Source organism: Octopus sinensis, linkage group LG4, assembly GCF_006345805.1.
Source record: "Octopus sinensis linkage group LG4, ASM634580v1, whole genome shotgun sequence".
NCBI classification, from domain to species: Eukaryota; Metazoa; Mollusca; class Cephalopoda; order Octopoda; family Octopodidae; genus Octopus; species Octopus sinensis.
Window position 1 is genome coordinate 85,654,956 of NC_043000.1, and position 14,837 is coordinate 85,669,792.

The 14,837-nt window shown below is 32.4% G+C and overlaps 1 protein-coding gene across 2 annotated transcripts in view; it reads left to right on the forward strand.

The window, feature by feature from the left end:
- The window catches only part of LOC115211133 (phosphatidylinositol 3,4,5-trisphosphate 5-phosphatase 2A-like), a 93,762-nt gene that overhangs the window by 57,004 nt on the left and 21,921 nt on the right, over nucleotides 1–14,837 (forward strand). For both annotated transcript variants that reach the window (XM_029780079.2, XM_029780080.2), the window contains exons 14-22: nucleotides 1,862–1,958; nucleotides 4,029–4,167; nucleotides 5,552–5,651; nucleotides 6,808–6,905; nucleotides 7,626–7,707; nucleotides 10,968–11,113; nucleotides 12,346–12,403; nucleotides 12,750–12,838; nucleotides 13,683–13,773. In XM_029780079.2, coding sequence (XP_029635939.1) covers nucleotides 1,862–1,958; nucleotides 4,029–4,167; nucleotides 5,552–5,651; nucleotides 6,808–6,905; nucleotides 7,626–7,707; nucleotides 10,968–11,113; nucleotides 12,346–12,403; nucleotides 12,750–12,838; nucleotides 13,683–13,773 — 900 coding nt within the window. The remainder of the gene's footprint in view (nucleotides 1–1,861; nucleotides 1,959–4,028; nucleotides 4,168–5,551; nucleotides 5,652–6,807; nucleotides 6,906–7,625; nucleotides 7,708–10,967; nucleotides 11,114–12,345; nucleotides 12,404–12,749; nucleotides 12,839–13,682; nucleotides 13,774–14,837) is intronic.

The following is a 14,837-nucleotide window of genomic DNA, read 5'->3' on the forward strand; positions in this document are numbered from 1 at the left end:
TATTTTTAAAATATGAGAAGTTCTGTTCTATTAAGTGTTCTTAGCTGGTTATATAACTTTATAATATAAGTACTGATCTCCAACTTTCATAACACATATATAATATAAACTGGTGGGTTTATCCTAATAATCCATTAATTATATTGGTAAATTAGATAGGTCAGATATTCAAAAAAGATAATCTTTGTAATTTTTTGCACGTATGTCAAATGTATATTCTCTTGTTTTTTTGTTAATAAATAAATAGATAATAAATTTTATCTATTTTAATGAGATAATTAAAATTCAAAAATTTTAAGGGATCCTTCTATTAAGAAAATATAGTTGTTTGTGTGGTCCTTTGGGAATTTAGTGAAAGAAATACAACAGAATCCCAACTCTCCCTCCTTCAGTGACTCTCTCGGGATTCCTCTCCATCTGAGTCTATTGCTTCTTTCTTGTCCCTTTCCCTCACCACTTATAATGGTGTTTAGCCCCATAAATCCCTTTACACAATTCACCCTATTATCTTTAGTTCCATCACTTTTTACTCAATACTACCTTTGATACTACCATGCCAGTCATTAGGTATGACACCTTCTATATTAATTGATTAACTATTTGGAATAATATTATGTCTCCTACCACAATGCATATTTTGAACTTCTCAGTGTGTGTATGTTTGTTCTGTTATGCAGGATGATTGCTTAGTTAATATCTTTACTGGCTCTTAAGGAAAGAGTTTGGAAACATTTAGAAAAATCTAAGAGAAATATATGTTTTTAAAAAGATGTGAAAATGCAGATGGTACTATAGATAGTATTATGTGGTAAAAAATATTCTTTAGACAGTAAAAAGTGGACAAAATCCCCTACAAGAATTAAATCACATGTTTGTTGAATGCTAAACAGCCAAGACACCAATGAAATGCAGTATTTTTGTTACTGTCAACAGATCTACTAACAGTGGTCCATCAAATATTATAAAAAGGCTGCAAATCTTTGTCAAGTGAAAAGTAAGCAGTAGATAATGAAAAAAAAAAGAGTCTAAAAATTTGACTGTAGTTAACACTGGAAGTTAGGTGTATGACGATGTTAACTGCATAAAGATTTTAATTCCTTGTGGTTTTACATTTTTAATATTATATACACCATTTTATTATCCTAAAAAACATATCAAATATCTAGAATTTTTGAGTGATTAGCTTACCTCAGTTTCAGTTAAAAGCATACCGTAAATCCTCGAGTATAGTCCGCCATTGAGTATAATATGTAGGGGATTTTTAGGGGGTTGTGCTTCTGAAAAACCTAAACCTTGTGTATAATACGCACCCCTTCTCTAACTTGAGTCGTGCGTAATTAAGCAGGCAGCACCTAGTTGAACAAACACTTCCGCGTATGCGTAATACAATAATTGTGGTGTTCTTAACTGTTATATGGGAATGTAAATATGTTTGCAAATTGTTTTTGTTACATGTTATTCTGTGTTCTGAATACTTTTATTTTAATTAATGTTGCTTACTGCAAGTTATGGATGATTCTTTCATGACTTCATTGCTTTCAGGCTTAGCTTAAGGTATTTTCGGGCCTGACATCACAAAATGCATCTGAATATACATTGCCAGACAGCAAATAGAGACTCAGACATTGCTTAGAAAATATTTTTCGTTTTAAACTCGTATATAGTACACGCTAGGGATTTTGACCGTTAAATTTTGGGGAAAAAATGCAGATTATACTCGAGGATTTACTATATTTGAACAGTAGATAAATTGATGTGCAGAGATTTTGAGACATTTATAATGTTGTCAGAATATGGTTTTTGTTCATTAAAGTATGTTTGCTTTACACATGTATATTGAATGAATATGAATTTATTTCAGGTAATAAAGGTGCTGTGGCAATATCCATGTACTTCAACGGAACGTCCATATGCTTTATCAATTCACACCTTGCTTCACGGAGTGAAAGACTAGCCAGGTAACCAAATACAATTTCAACTGTGGTTTGGAATTTCATTTCTGTAAACTTTTATACACACACACACACAAGTTCAAATACAGATTGCAAACCTCAATAAGGGATAATAATTTCCAATGAATATACTGGTTTGATACCTATTACAAGAAATATTGAGTATTAAAATTGATATTCAACTGTCAGGTAACTAGATAAACCGGAGTTTATATATATTTACAAAACAAAAGACAAATAGAGAGATAATTAAATTAATAATTCTTTATTAATTATAAAATTGGACATCATCTCTGACAGCTGTTTTGATTCCAGGCTTTAGAAGTTAATTAACATTGGGACATGAAAATGTAATGGTATGTCTTTAGCCAACTCCAATGAGATTCAGCTTTACTATTTTTTAATTATGCTAATTAATTTCTAAAGCCTTGGATCGAAACAGTTGTCAGACATGATGTCCAATTTTATAATTAATAAATAATTTCTAATTTAATTATCTCTCTATTTCTTTTTTTCTTAAATAAATACATACATACATATATATATATATATACATACATACGTGTATATATATATATATATATATATATATATATATATATACACATACATACGTGTGTATATATATGTGTGTGTGTGTAGAGAGAGAGATATATATACATACCTCTATATATATATATATATATATATATCTATATACTGTCCAGGCCAGAAGGCTGTACCGGGCTCCAATCTGATCTGGCAAAGTTTCTACAGCTGGATGTCCTTCCTAACGCCAACTACTCTGAGAGTGTAGCCGGTGCTTTTACGTGCCACTGGCACGAGGGCCAGTCAGGCAATACTGGCATCGGCCACGCTCAGATACTGCTTTTTACATGCCACCTGCACAGGTGACAGTCCGGCAACACTGGCAACGACCACGCTTGAATAGTATATATATGTATATATATATATATATATATGTATGTGTATATATTATACAGACACAATATATATGTGTGTATTATATATATATATATACACACACATATATATATATACACCTGCTTGTTGTTACTATACCTGTCGTTGTCTTTTGTTTACTGTAAATTTGAACTATATATGTATTGTGTGTGTGTGTGTGTGTGTGCGCATGTATTTATTTTAGCAAGTATGCTGACAAATTTGTTATCGTTATGATTAAATTGAATGAAAGTACTCATGCAAGTATATTACAATCTAAAATTTGCAAGTTTCACATAAGTTTGAGCAATGTGAGGGTTTGTGCTTTCTATAGATTAGTGGCATTACTATGAAAGGTTATTGAAGGTTTTAAGCTCTTTGCACTTGATGGTTTAGCTGTGTATTGTTTAAGAGGAGAAGAAATGAACTATTGGGAATTTGCTTAATTGAGATGTATGGTGGCTGTGTTTTAGTACTGTTCAATCAGACTGAAATATCTAGTACACATTGCAGAATGTATAGAGTAACCTACATTCCTGTTAGATGGAAGATTTTGAGAGTGCATTATGTTGGAGGGAGGGTAAACATTTGTTGAGTTTGATGGAATAGAAATAAAAGCTATTAGATTATTTTGTGATGATTAAAAACAAGAGAGCTCTATGAACATTATCATGACAAAGTGACCTGACAAGAAACTTGTGTTCCAGCTAACTCATGACAGTTAGCATCTATTAATAAGAAGCTTTTTATACAAGTCATAGTCGAAGATTTTCTTTTTAAGAGCAACAACTTTACTTTCATTCAAATTTTCAATGGTAGAAATGACACTAGGATAGGAAATGTCCTCATAAGTCTGGCAATACAGAAATAGGACTGCACTAGTTGTTACTGAGGATAGAAAAAACATCAGTGTGACAAGTGAAGTAATCGTTTTTATCTGAAAATATTGAAGAGAGTGATAAACAGCAGTTGGAAAGAAGAGATGAATAGTTTCCTTGCTCAGATGACCTAATTTCTTGTTTCAATATCTCAGGATAAACAGCTATAGTAGAAGCAGCAATAAAGATGACCTGAATAAAAGAACCAGACAAATCAAAAATGGGATATATGCAACTGTCTTTCTTTCTATTTTAGACGCAATCAGAACTATCGTGATATTATAAAAGGCCTATCTCTAGGGCAGAAACACCTGAATGTATTTGATGTAACAAATCAATTCCATCACGTATTTTGGTTTGGAGATTTAAATTATCGAGTTGAAGAAAACATCCATGTAAATTATAAATTCAATTCTTCCTTGTTTTATTATTTATATTTAAGTACCAATTGTTAATATAAATGTTAATAACATTCTTACATGCTAACCAGGAATTTTAAAGACTAATATTAATAAGCTCCATATGAAATCATTGTATATATTTTCACTGCTGTGTTTATTTTTTGCAAATATTAATGGCTCATTTTGTTTTACCTGATTACTATTTGATGATGTTGATGATGCAGAATTCAGGATATAAGAAAACTTAAAATAAAATAATTACTTGAAATAAGAATATTTATATAATTAATTCTACTAACGAAACAAACACTTTGAGAAGTGATATATAGAAAGTGAAAGCCTTTTTTAATCGAATACTTATTCAGTAAGATTTTCATTATTATATACTTCTGTTCATTAATCCTTTCATTATTAAGTTCATTTATTTTCCTGTAAATATAAACTTCTTAAATTCTTTAATGAAGGCTTTAAATTTTATATTGATAATAAAAGATAAAGGAGCCTTTAAAAAGAATAAGTTGTCAGATTGAAGTGAGGTGGCCACATCAAGTCGAATGTCTGTTCAGACATTTGTTTGATTTTTCACCAGTAACATTGTTATAGAATTTAGATATTTTTCCAAAAGTATGTTAGTGATAGATATCCTGTACAGAAAAAAAAATTTTATGAAAATAATAGATGACAGAAAAAATTGACTATGAGAAGAACTATGTTCCTTTTATTCATTTCCAAATATTTTTGTGATCTTCCATGTCATAGATTGAAACAAAACTATATGGTTGGGAAGCAAACTTCTTAACTACATAGTTATTCCTGCATTTATTCTAACCTTTTAGCAATTCATTATAGATATTCAGAGATATACCAAAACTCTCTGCTAACATTTTTGAACACATGGTTTTAGTTAGAGTCCCTTATACAGAGCCATATGTAAAAACTAGCATTTCACTAAATCTTTCAATTTTATATGCTCTGACACAAGACAGGGTATTAGCTTAAACCATACAGTTACAGCATTTTAGTCCAATGTGACAAATCATTATAGTTTAATATCACCAATTAATAAAATGTATCATAATTCAGAAATGAACTTTACTATTTATAATTTTGTTGACGTGCTTTGTTTTTTATGAAGTTTAATTATTTGAATAAATTTTCTTCTTTTTACTTTGAGATTAAGAAGTAAAAATATAAAATAAAGTATTTAAAATATTATTTTAACTGATCTTAATTGCACGCTTTGCCTTAGGCATGAATGAAAATATGCTTCAAATTTATTTTTAAAGAGTTTAGAAGAAACGTAGAACTTGGTTCAAAATCCTTGATAAAATGTTTTCTTTTATAGTAGTTACTTATTCACCTTTTTTTTCCCTTATAGTGTGTTTTGAATAAGCTACAAGAAGGAGACATTGATAGTTTGCTTATTCTAGATCAGCTTAAAATGACCCAGGATTGTAAAGATGCCTTTGTTGGATTCCGTAAGTTGACTTGACTTATCGAAAATATATGAATAACATTTTTTCTTTTATTGATCTGAAACTGATGTTTATTATAATAGAGTTCTTTTTTATGTAGCATATCATGTCAGAAAATATAATCATCAAGGACATGTATAATGCTTTAAATGGAGATTACATTATTACATTCTCATTCCTAAAGAGTGTGAGGATAATTAGGGAATGAATCTGTGAATTGTCATGATAAGAATGTCAAAATACAAGTGGTATGAATGTAAGAGGAAAATATATTGTTAATCCTTTCTTATATAATAATACTTGATATAAAAGTTGGTTGATTTCTCCAGTCACACTTTACATCATACAGAGGAAAGAGTAGAGAGAATACTAGTGGGATACAGATTGAGTTAACACAAGGGATGTAGGATGAGTTCACATTAGGTTTTGTGGCATGCAATGAGTAAAAGAATGCCCACAATACACACACACACACACACAAAGTAAGAGAGAAAGAATCATAGGAACAGAAGAGGAGGAGAGGGAATAAATAAGTATTTATGAGGGAGGAGTTGTACAAGTGAGAAATAAGGAGTAATTTTAAGGTTAAAAATATTTTTCTTTTGAAAATTAGTATTCTTTTCACCATCTGGTATAAGCATCAACAAATTTGATAAAAGTTACATTATGATCATTATATGTATGCCATATTTTCTGATATTACCCGTGGTGGCAAAATTATACTTGCAAAGTTACCCATCATATAAAATATCTTACAACACATCATGTTTTTCAAATATATTTTTAACATTTTCTACAATTATCAGTATTTCATAAATTCTTCTGAATATTGCTAAGCAGTAAAAGAGTCCACTTCATGATCACATTCCAGGTTCATTCACACTGCATTGGGCATATGTCTTCTGCCAAAGCCTTATAAGTAAAATTTGTTAGATGGAAACCATGGAAGCTCATTAGGTGGTGGTGTATGGTTTAATGAGTACTGATTTCCAAATAAGACCTAGATGGAACCAGAGGCTCAAAACAGCTTGGAGAAATCTTAGACAGAATAATAAAAATGAAATGTATAATATATGAAACCCAATTTCTTAGATGCCTGCATATTGTTTAAATAAAGCAACATTTGGTGTGAACTGGTAGTTTGTTTCTATTTTAACAGGTGAAGAGGCTATTACATTCCTTCCTACATACAGAATGGAACGAGGGGCAAAAGGCAAATTGGTTTATAACTGGAGGAAAGTGAAAAAAACCACTGGAGTAAGCTGATTATTATATATGTAAACTTTATTTTTATAGTTTTTTCATATCAATAAACAATGATGTAAGTTGTACGTTGTCTTAAATTGCTGAAAGTCATAAACTTACACAGATAAAGAATACAGCTGCAAATCATAACTATAGTGGTCCCAAAGGTAGCATTCTCACATTTTTTTTTTTATTTTTTTTTTTTATACAAACACAGGTGACAGGAATTTTGTAAAAATTTTGGATGGATGGGTCCTTTGTTGTCTGTTTTCTGCATCTGAAAGGAAGAATTGAAGTAATTATATTTGATGATGTTTGAAGGGTTCTCCCTCATGGTTAGGAGTTCACACCTGGTCACTCCACTATAATACAGAGCACTAACATGTCAGTTTGGTACATTATTTTTTTTCCTGGATGCTTTTGCTATTGCCAACCACTTTACAGCATGGATGGATGCATTTTATTATGCTACTAACACTAGAGAGGTAGTTTTTTGGGGGGTTTTTTGCAGGACTAAAGTGTCCTACACTGTATTAGCTTTTAAGTTAGAGCTTCTGCTCTCCTACACCAGTTGCCTTTGCTACAGCATCCAGAAACCATGTCTCCTCTATGAGGTCAGGGCAGAATCCTAGCTTATTTATTTTCTTATGTTTATTTCTGTCCTCTCTAATTTTATAGATTTTTATTTTTACATACACTTTACAGAAATTGTTTTTCCTTTTTTTTTTTTAGGATCGTATTAATGTGCCTTCCTGGTGTGATAGGGTTATGTGGCGATCTTATCCTGGAACGTTTATAGAAAATATAGCATACGGTAAGTGAAATTGTATTCATTTCAGTTATTATTAATCAAGATTTGTTATTACACACTTGTAAACAAACTTTTAAAAATTGAAATTGCAAATATTTTGATGTGTATGAAATGAAATCTTAAGTTAGTCATTGTGTGTTCATTGATATTTCAAATAGTGTATATTTGATAAAATGTGTTAAGTTGTGGTTAGTTATTGTCAGTGAAATCAAAGCATAAATTATTGAGACTTGTGTGATGCAATTAAGTTTGATTTAAAGGGCAAAATAGCCATTATTGCTAATCCTTTCAAATATTCACATAAAACAGATAACTACTGGAAAATAAAATTGATCAAAATTAACTAAGTTTACTGTTTCATCTATTCTAAAATTTGATTTTATACCATAAAAGTAGAGGAAAATCAAGTAAGGGAAAACTTTTATTGTATATTAAATATAAACTTATATATAACTTTCACCTACTCTCCATTATCTAGTCTGACAGCTTTCAGTGTAATAAACCACTACATTAAGCCACACTCTCTCTTTCTCTCTGTCTAATGGAAGCTCACATTTATAGCTTGATGGAGAGAACTAGTATTCTTAACATCATGGTAGGCTTTAACAGTTGTGACTCATCTGGGCTTAATGGCTTGGCAACTAATCTCAGTACCACCACTATCATGTTAACAGTCTCAGTTTGCAGTTAAGCATGACTGGACTGCTACAGTAAACTGACCTTTCTTTTACAGACAGCTTGAACACCTTTACTATCATTATTACAAGGTGTTACTCCTCTGCTATAGCAATAAATAGTCTAGGTAGCCTTGTCCCATGGAGACACTTCTCTCCCATAGCCCCCATACAGACAAGCTAGGGACTCTCGTTGCAAGTTACCTAACTTGGATGGAGCACAGTAACTTCAAATAGGAAATAGTAAAGGAGACTCTTTAATTCATTCTCTAGAAGATAATTTCTCTACTGTGAGTGGTAGTGGCATGATAAAAGGCATCTACTTTTGTAAAACATACCATATACCAAAGTTTGGACAGTTTTCTTTACTGTGCATACAAGATGATGCAGACTGTTGTAACCCATCCAACTCATGGCAGTGGCAGTTGTTGTTCTTGAATCTTTAAAAAAAACAACTATCCATTTAAATTTAATTTCCAGTTAACGTGTTTTCTACTTGAGTATAAAAAGACTTTACATAAGTGGAGATTTCAACCTACTGCTAGTTAGTTTTATGATTTGGATGACCTTTGGTATTAGCTCATCAAGGCATTAAACATATCGCTTCTAAATGAATGATGATTGTGTCCATTTGGAAACATATAAGCTGATGAAACATTTAAAAATATTTCCCAATTATAAAAATGAAAATGGGACTGGCTCCTGTGCAGGTGGCACATAAAAAGCACCATTTGAGCATGGCCATTGTCAGTACCGCCTGACTGGCCCTCGTGCCAGTGGCACGTAAAAGCACCCGCTACACTCTCTGAGAGGTTGGCATTAAGAAAGGCATCCAGCTGTAGAAACTCTGCCAGATCAGATTGGAGTCTGGTGCAGCCATCTGGTTCGCCAGACCTCAGTCAAATCGTCCAACCCATGTTAGCATGGAAAGTGGATGTTAGACAATAATGATGATGACAAATTATAGTGTTGTAAAGTAATTTACTTTATCAATGGAATTGAGTAGTTTTGTCTTTTCTACATTTTGCTTCTGCTCCTTAATTCTTGGGGGGGGGGGGTCTGTTTGAAACCAATTAATAAACATAGTGCCGGTGGCACGTGGCACATAAGAAAACCATCCGAACGTGGCCGTAGCCAGTACCGCATCGACTGGCCTCCGTGCTGTGGGCACGTAACAAGCACCATCCGATCGTGGCCGTTTGCCAGCCTCATCTGGCACCTGTGTCGGCGGCACATAAAAACACCATCCGAGCGTGGCCGTCTGCCAGCCTCGTCTGGCACCTGTGCCGGTGGCACATAAAAACACCATCCGAGCATGGCCGTCTGCCAGCCTCGTCTGGCACCTGTGTCGGTGGCACATAAAAACACCATCCGAGCGTGGCCGTCTGCCAGCCTCGTCTGGCACCTGTGTCGGTGGCACATAAAAACACCATCCGAGCGTGGCCGTCTGCCAGCCTCGTCTGGCACCTGTGTCGGTGGCACATAAAAACACCATCCGAGCGTGGCCGTCTGCCAGCCTCGTCTGGCACCTGTGTCGGTGGCACATAAAAACACCATCCGAGCGTGGCCGTTTGCCAGCCTCGTCTGGCACCTGTGTCGGTGGCACATAAAATCACCTACTACACTCTCGGAGTGGTTGGCGTTAGGAAGGGCATCCAGCTGTAGAAACACTGCCAGATCTGACTGGACTGGTGCAGCTTTCGGGCTCCCCAGACCCCAGTTGAACCGTCCAACCCATGCTAGCATGGAAAGCGGACGTTAAATGATGATGATGATGATGATGATGATTTCTTTGCTTACTACAAAATATTTTCATAAATTCATTATTTATTTTAAAACTGAATCTTTAATTGACACATTATCAAAAACCAAAGTGGAATTTAATCAAGCTATACCTGACCCAAATACTTTACCTCTTTTATGTTCAAACCAGCCAGATCCAACCTGTTACACCTCCCCTACAATGTCATTCAAAAAAGAAACTATTACATCATTGAAATTTCAAACAGGATTAATTCAAAACAATGTGAATAAACAAACATTACTTTTGATAGAGTAATCTGAATGCTAAAGGGTTAAACTAGCTATGAAAGTCAAATCAATTGACATTTTTACTGACTTTTTCCTAATCTCAATGCCAGTCTAAATGATGATTATTTGTAAATTAAAATTACAATGCTTCAAGGGTAAACTAGATAATAAAAGGCTTTCATTTATGTTCCTTTTCTGCATCTTTTATGAAATTTATCATTCGCATTTCTTCATGTTTTCTGTAAACGTACCTTGTATATTTTCACTTAAACCTAACTATATCCTTAGTCAGCTCACCTAAGTGTGTCATTTTTACACCTCTAAATAGAAAACAATTTTTTTTTATTATAACTTCATATCAACTGAAAAGATATTGCCAACTTGTATTAATGAGGTTATAGTTTGTTTTGTTTTTTTATTGAGTTCTCCACTAATATATCCTTAATCTTTAATTTCCTCCATCTATCAGTACACTAACTTGCTAGTTGCTACATAAAGTAAATTATTAATAGTAATATTAAAGTTTCCTATTTTATCATTCTCTGTTATTAATTCCAGGCTGTGCCGACGATATATTGAGCAGTGATCACCGGCCAGTATTCAGTTCTTTTAATATTGGCATAGCCTCACAGTTTATTACCAACAGAGAATCTTTGGTTGATCAAACATCTGTCCGCATTATCTTTGATCTTGTCCAAGCAGAGGTATATATTGTTTTATATATCATAAATTAGATCAAATATAAATTCATTTTCATTATAGATGCATTTCAAATAACTATAATATATACTACACAGTTTCTTTAGTATGTGATATATATATATATATACAAACACACACACACACACACACAAAGGGCTTTGGGGAAATATTTAGGAATTAGTATTTTATGTAAATAACATTATTATTAAAATGACTGTAACCATGGCCTATGCCAGTGTAGCATAACTGGCCCATTTAAGAGTACCCTTCAATCATTGGGCAATAAACTGTGCTTGAGAAGACCTGTTGAGTGAAATCATTGTCATGGCCGATGCCAGTACTCTCTGACTGGCTCTCATGCCAGTGGTACATAAAAAGCACCATTCAAGCCTGGTCATTGCCAGTGCCACCTGACTGGCTCCCATGCCAGTGACAAGTAAAAAGCACTATTCAAGCATGGTCATTGCCAGAATGGCCTGACTGACACGTAAAATGCACCTACTATGCTCTTGGAGTGGTTGGCATTAGGAAGGGCATCCAGCTGTAGAAACCTTGCCAGATCAGATTGGAGCCTGGTGCAGCCTTCTGGCCTTCAGTCAAACCGTCCAACCTATGCCAGCATGGAAAGTGGACGTTAAACAATGATGATGTGGGAATTATATGAGACTCAAATAATAGCATAAATAAAAAAGGTGATGAAGTCATAGTGTGACAACTATAAATATTTACATAGCTAAAATAAACTGCTTGTGTTTGTTGTAATTCAAAAATGGACAATAACGAAAAAAGGACACAAGCAGTTTGGTGTATTTTAGATGTATGCCTACAAATAAGTTGTATGCTTCAAAGACTGTATAGAAAAGATTATGCCCAGTTGAGCTGAGACAGAGCTGTAGATTAGAAGAATTAGTTGCTATGTATAAATTAGATGACTATTTTATGTAAACAAGAAATTATTATGTATTACATCAGCTGAATGAAAATCTGTTGGTTAGAGGCAATGTTTTTAGATATGATGGCAACAAATTGTCTTGAGGAAAAGGATTGGAAATGCTGATTATATTTACATACACAATTAATTGTTAACATTGCTTTTTTTTTTTTATAAGTAATATAGTCTAATTAATGTGGTTTTGTAATGTTCATTATACATTGCATGCACAAATTATTATCATTAACGTTCTATAGAACTGAATAAAATTTAACAGTTTTATAACTCTTATCTCCAACATAGATTCGTACATGTTCCAGCCAGTATTTTGTTTTAGAGTTCTATTCCAATTGTCTTCCAAGTAAGTCATTAAAAATTGTTTTAAATTTCCTAGTTAATACTTTTATATCTTCTCCCCTTTCTTGTTTATGATTGATTCTTTTTATGATAATTTTTATTGCCCATAAGGTCAATTTTATTATTATAACTATACTTGAAATGATATTTTTGTCATCCTTAGTTAATAACTTTCTTAGCTATTATTCTTGTGTGTGTGTAGATTGTTAAATATAAGCATAATAGACATTTACTAAAATATTCTTTCATTTCATTTGTTCCCTTCTGTTATGATGAAAAGTTATAAAATTATTGCAATTAATAAAAATGTTAATATCAAAATGAACTGACGGTTTTTTCTTTTTATTTAGATGTTATTAGTAGTAATCCTAACAAAACATTTTATGCGGAAATTGCTGGTCTCTGCTGCCCCCAATGGACAAAAGATTCACTTCCTGAGGTAAGCATTAAACCATTTCAATTTATTATTATATTTTAAGTCACAACAATCATAGCAACAATATTTTTATTGAAATTCACACTCCTTTTGATGCAAATAAATAGCAAATATCAACTGAGTTGTTTGTTAAATAGTGTATGCTTATATTTTAGTTAGATATTCTATTCTCACTAACTTATTGTTATATATTTCCATATAATATTAAGACAAGCTTTGAATTGTGAAAGAAACAAATTTATTTCCAAAAAGAAGGGATGATTAGGTCTAGCAAGCAAAGTCCATTTCACATCTGTTCTCTCTCATACATGACTGTAAACAAGTTGATTTGCTTTTTAACACATTACATTGGTATTGCCTTTGAAAGGCTCTCTATGACTCATTAATGGTTATGGGATATTTCCAGTTAAGGAAGTGCAGATGGTAATCAGTACAATATAAGCAGTTGAAATTATAGTGGATTCGTATTCTGTCAGTGGTATTGATGTATCTTTAGTCAAAACACTTAAATGACCTAACCCACACAATTGTAAATAGATGCTTACATACTAGAAACAACTAACTGCTGCAAATGCTGACATCACACTAATGTATTTCATTAACTTGAATTGCTGACTTATCCGAAATACACTACCTCGTGATAATGAAGTCTCTAGTTGAGTCTTTGCAACAAAATTTTATGAGACTCAAGTGTTGTTTTAATGAAGTTAATACATATTTTGTTTGTAATATTTTTAGCTTAGTTTCTTATTTTTGAATTATTTGTTTTTATTTTTATCAGTAACTGCAGTATATTTTGTGAATTATATTTCATTACTCACCATTTTTCTTTTCCATATTTTTACAGCTCCATCCAATATTTGGTGACCGAGATTACCTAGAAGAACAGCACATATTAATCGCCATCCGAACAAGAGATGGTGACCATGAATCATATGGTATTTGTGCCATTTTTAAGTTGCTAGTTTTCTTTTGCTTCGTTTTACATTATTATTATCACCAAATCTCAGCGGTGGTGCCCCAGCATGGCTGTGGCCTTCGGGCTAAAACATTTTTAAGGATTTAAATCAACAAGGCAGCAAGCTGGCATAATTGTTAGCACACTGACTGGGCAAAATATGTAGCAGCATTTCATCTGTCTTTATAGTCTGAATTCATATTCCACCAAGATCAACTTAGCCTTCTATCCTTTCAGAGTTGATGAAATAAGTACCAGTTGAGCACTGGTGTCAATGTAATTGACTAGCTTCCTCCCACAAAATTTTCAGATTTTGTGCTTAAAGTAGACAGGATTATTATTATTATATTCAACAATGGTTTTAATAAATTTATTAAACTTCATTATACATTTTATTTAATTATTAGAAATTTTTGAAAAAGCATTTAATCCTTTTATTTTTGTAGCAGATGTTTAAATAAGAAGAATTTATTTAGACATTAATTTTTTTAGTAGCTTTCTTCATTTACTTGAGTTGTCTTATTCTTCAAATATGGATTAAATTCACTAAACACCACTAGATTTTCTACTATTTTTCATCAGTGACGCTTAGGAGAGATACATCAATGATTTGTCTTTTTTACTTTAAAACAATTAGAAGATAGTTCTCTGAAAGAGAAACTTACACAGTTATCATCATTAGCATCACTGTCATTATGAGTACATGCTACAAAAATATTGCCATTGGGATGCTTGCTTCTACATGCCTAACTAAAATTATCTTCAGCTTCAAAGAAATGTAAATCATGTTTATCTATTTCTCATTTCAGTTTTATTAAGAAACATTTTCATTCATTTTTATATGATGATTAACAAGAGAGAAAATAGTGATTCCAGAACATCTTAACTTTAGTTTTAAATTGTTTCATAATTGTAGTATAGCAGACTCAATACAAATTTTAATTGTCATTTACTTTAAACTTTTTGAATAATTAACCTCATCAATTTACATTAAACATTATTACATTACTGAAATTACACTTGCAGCAATTCATATTGACTGAA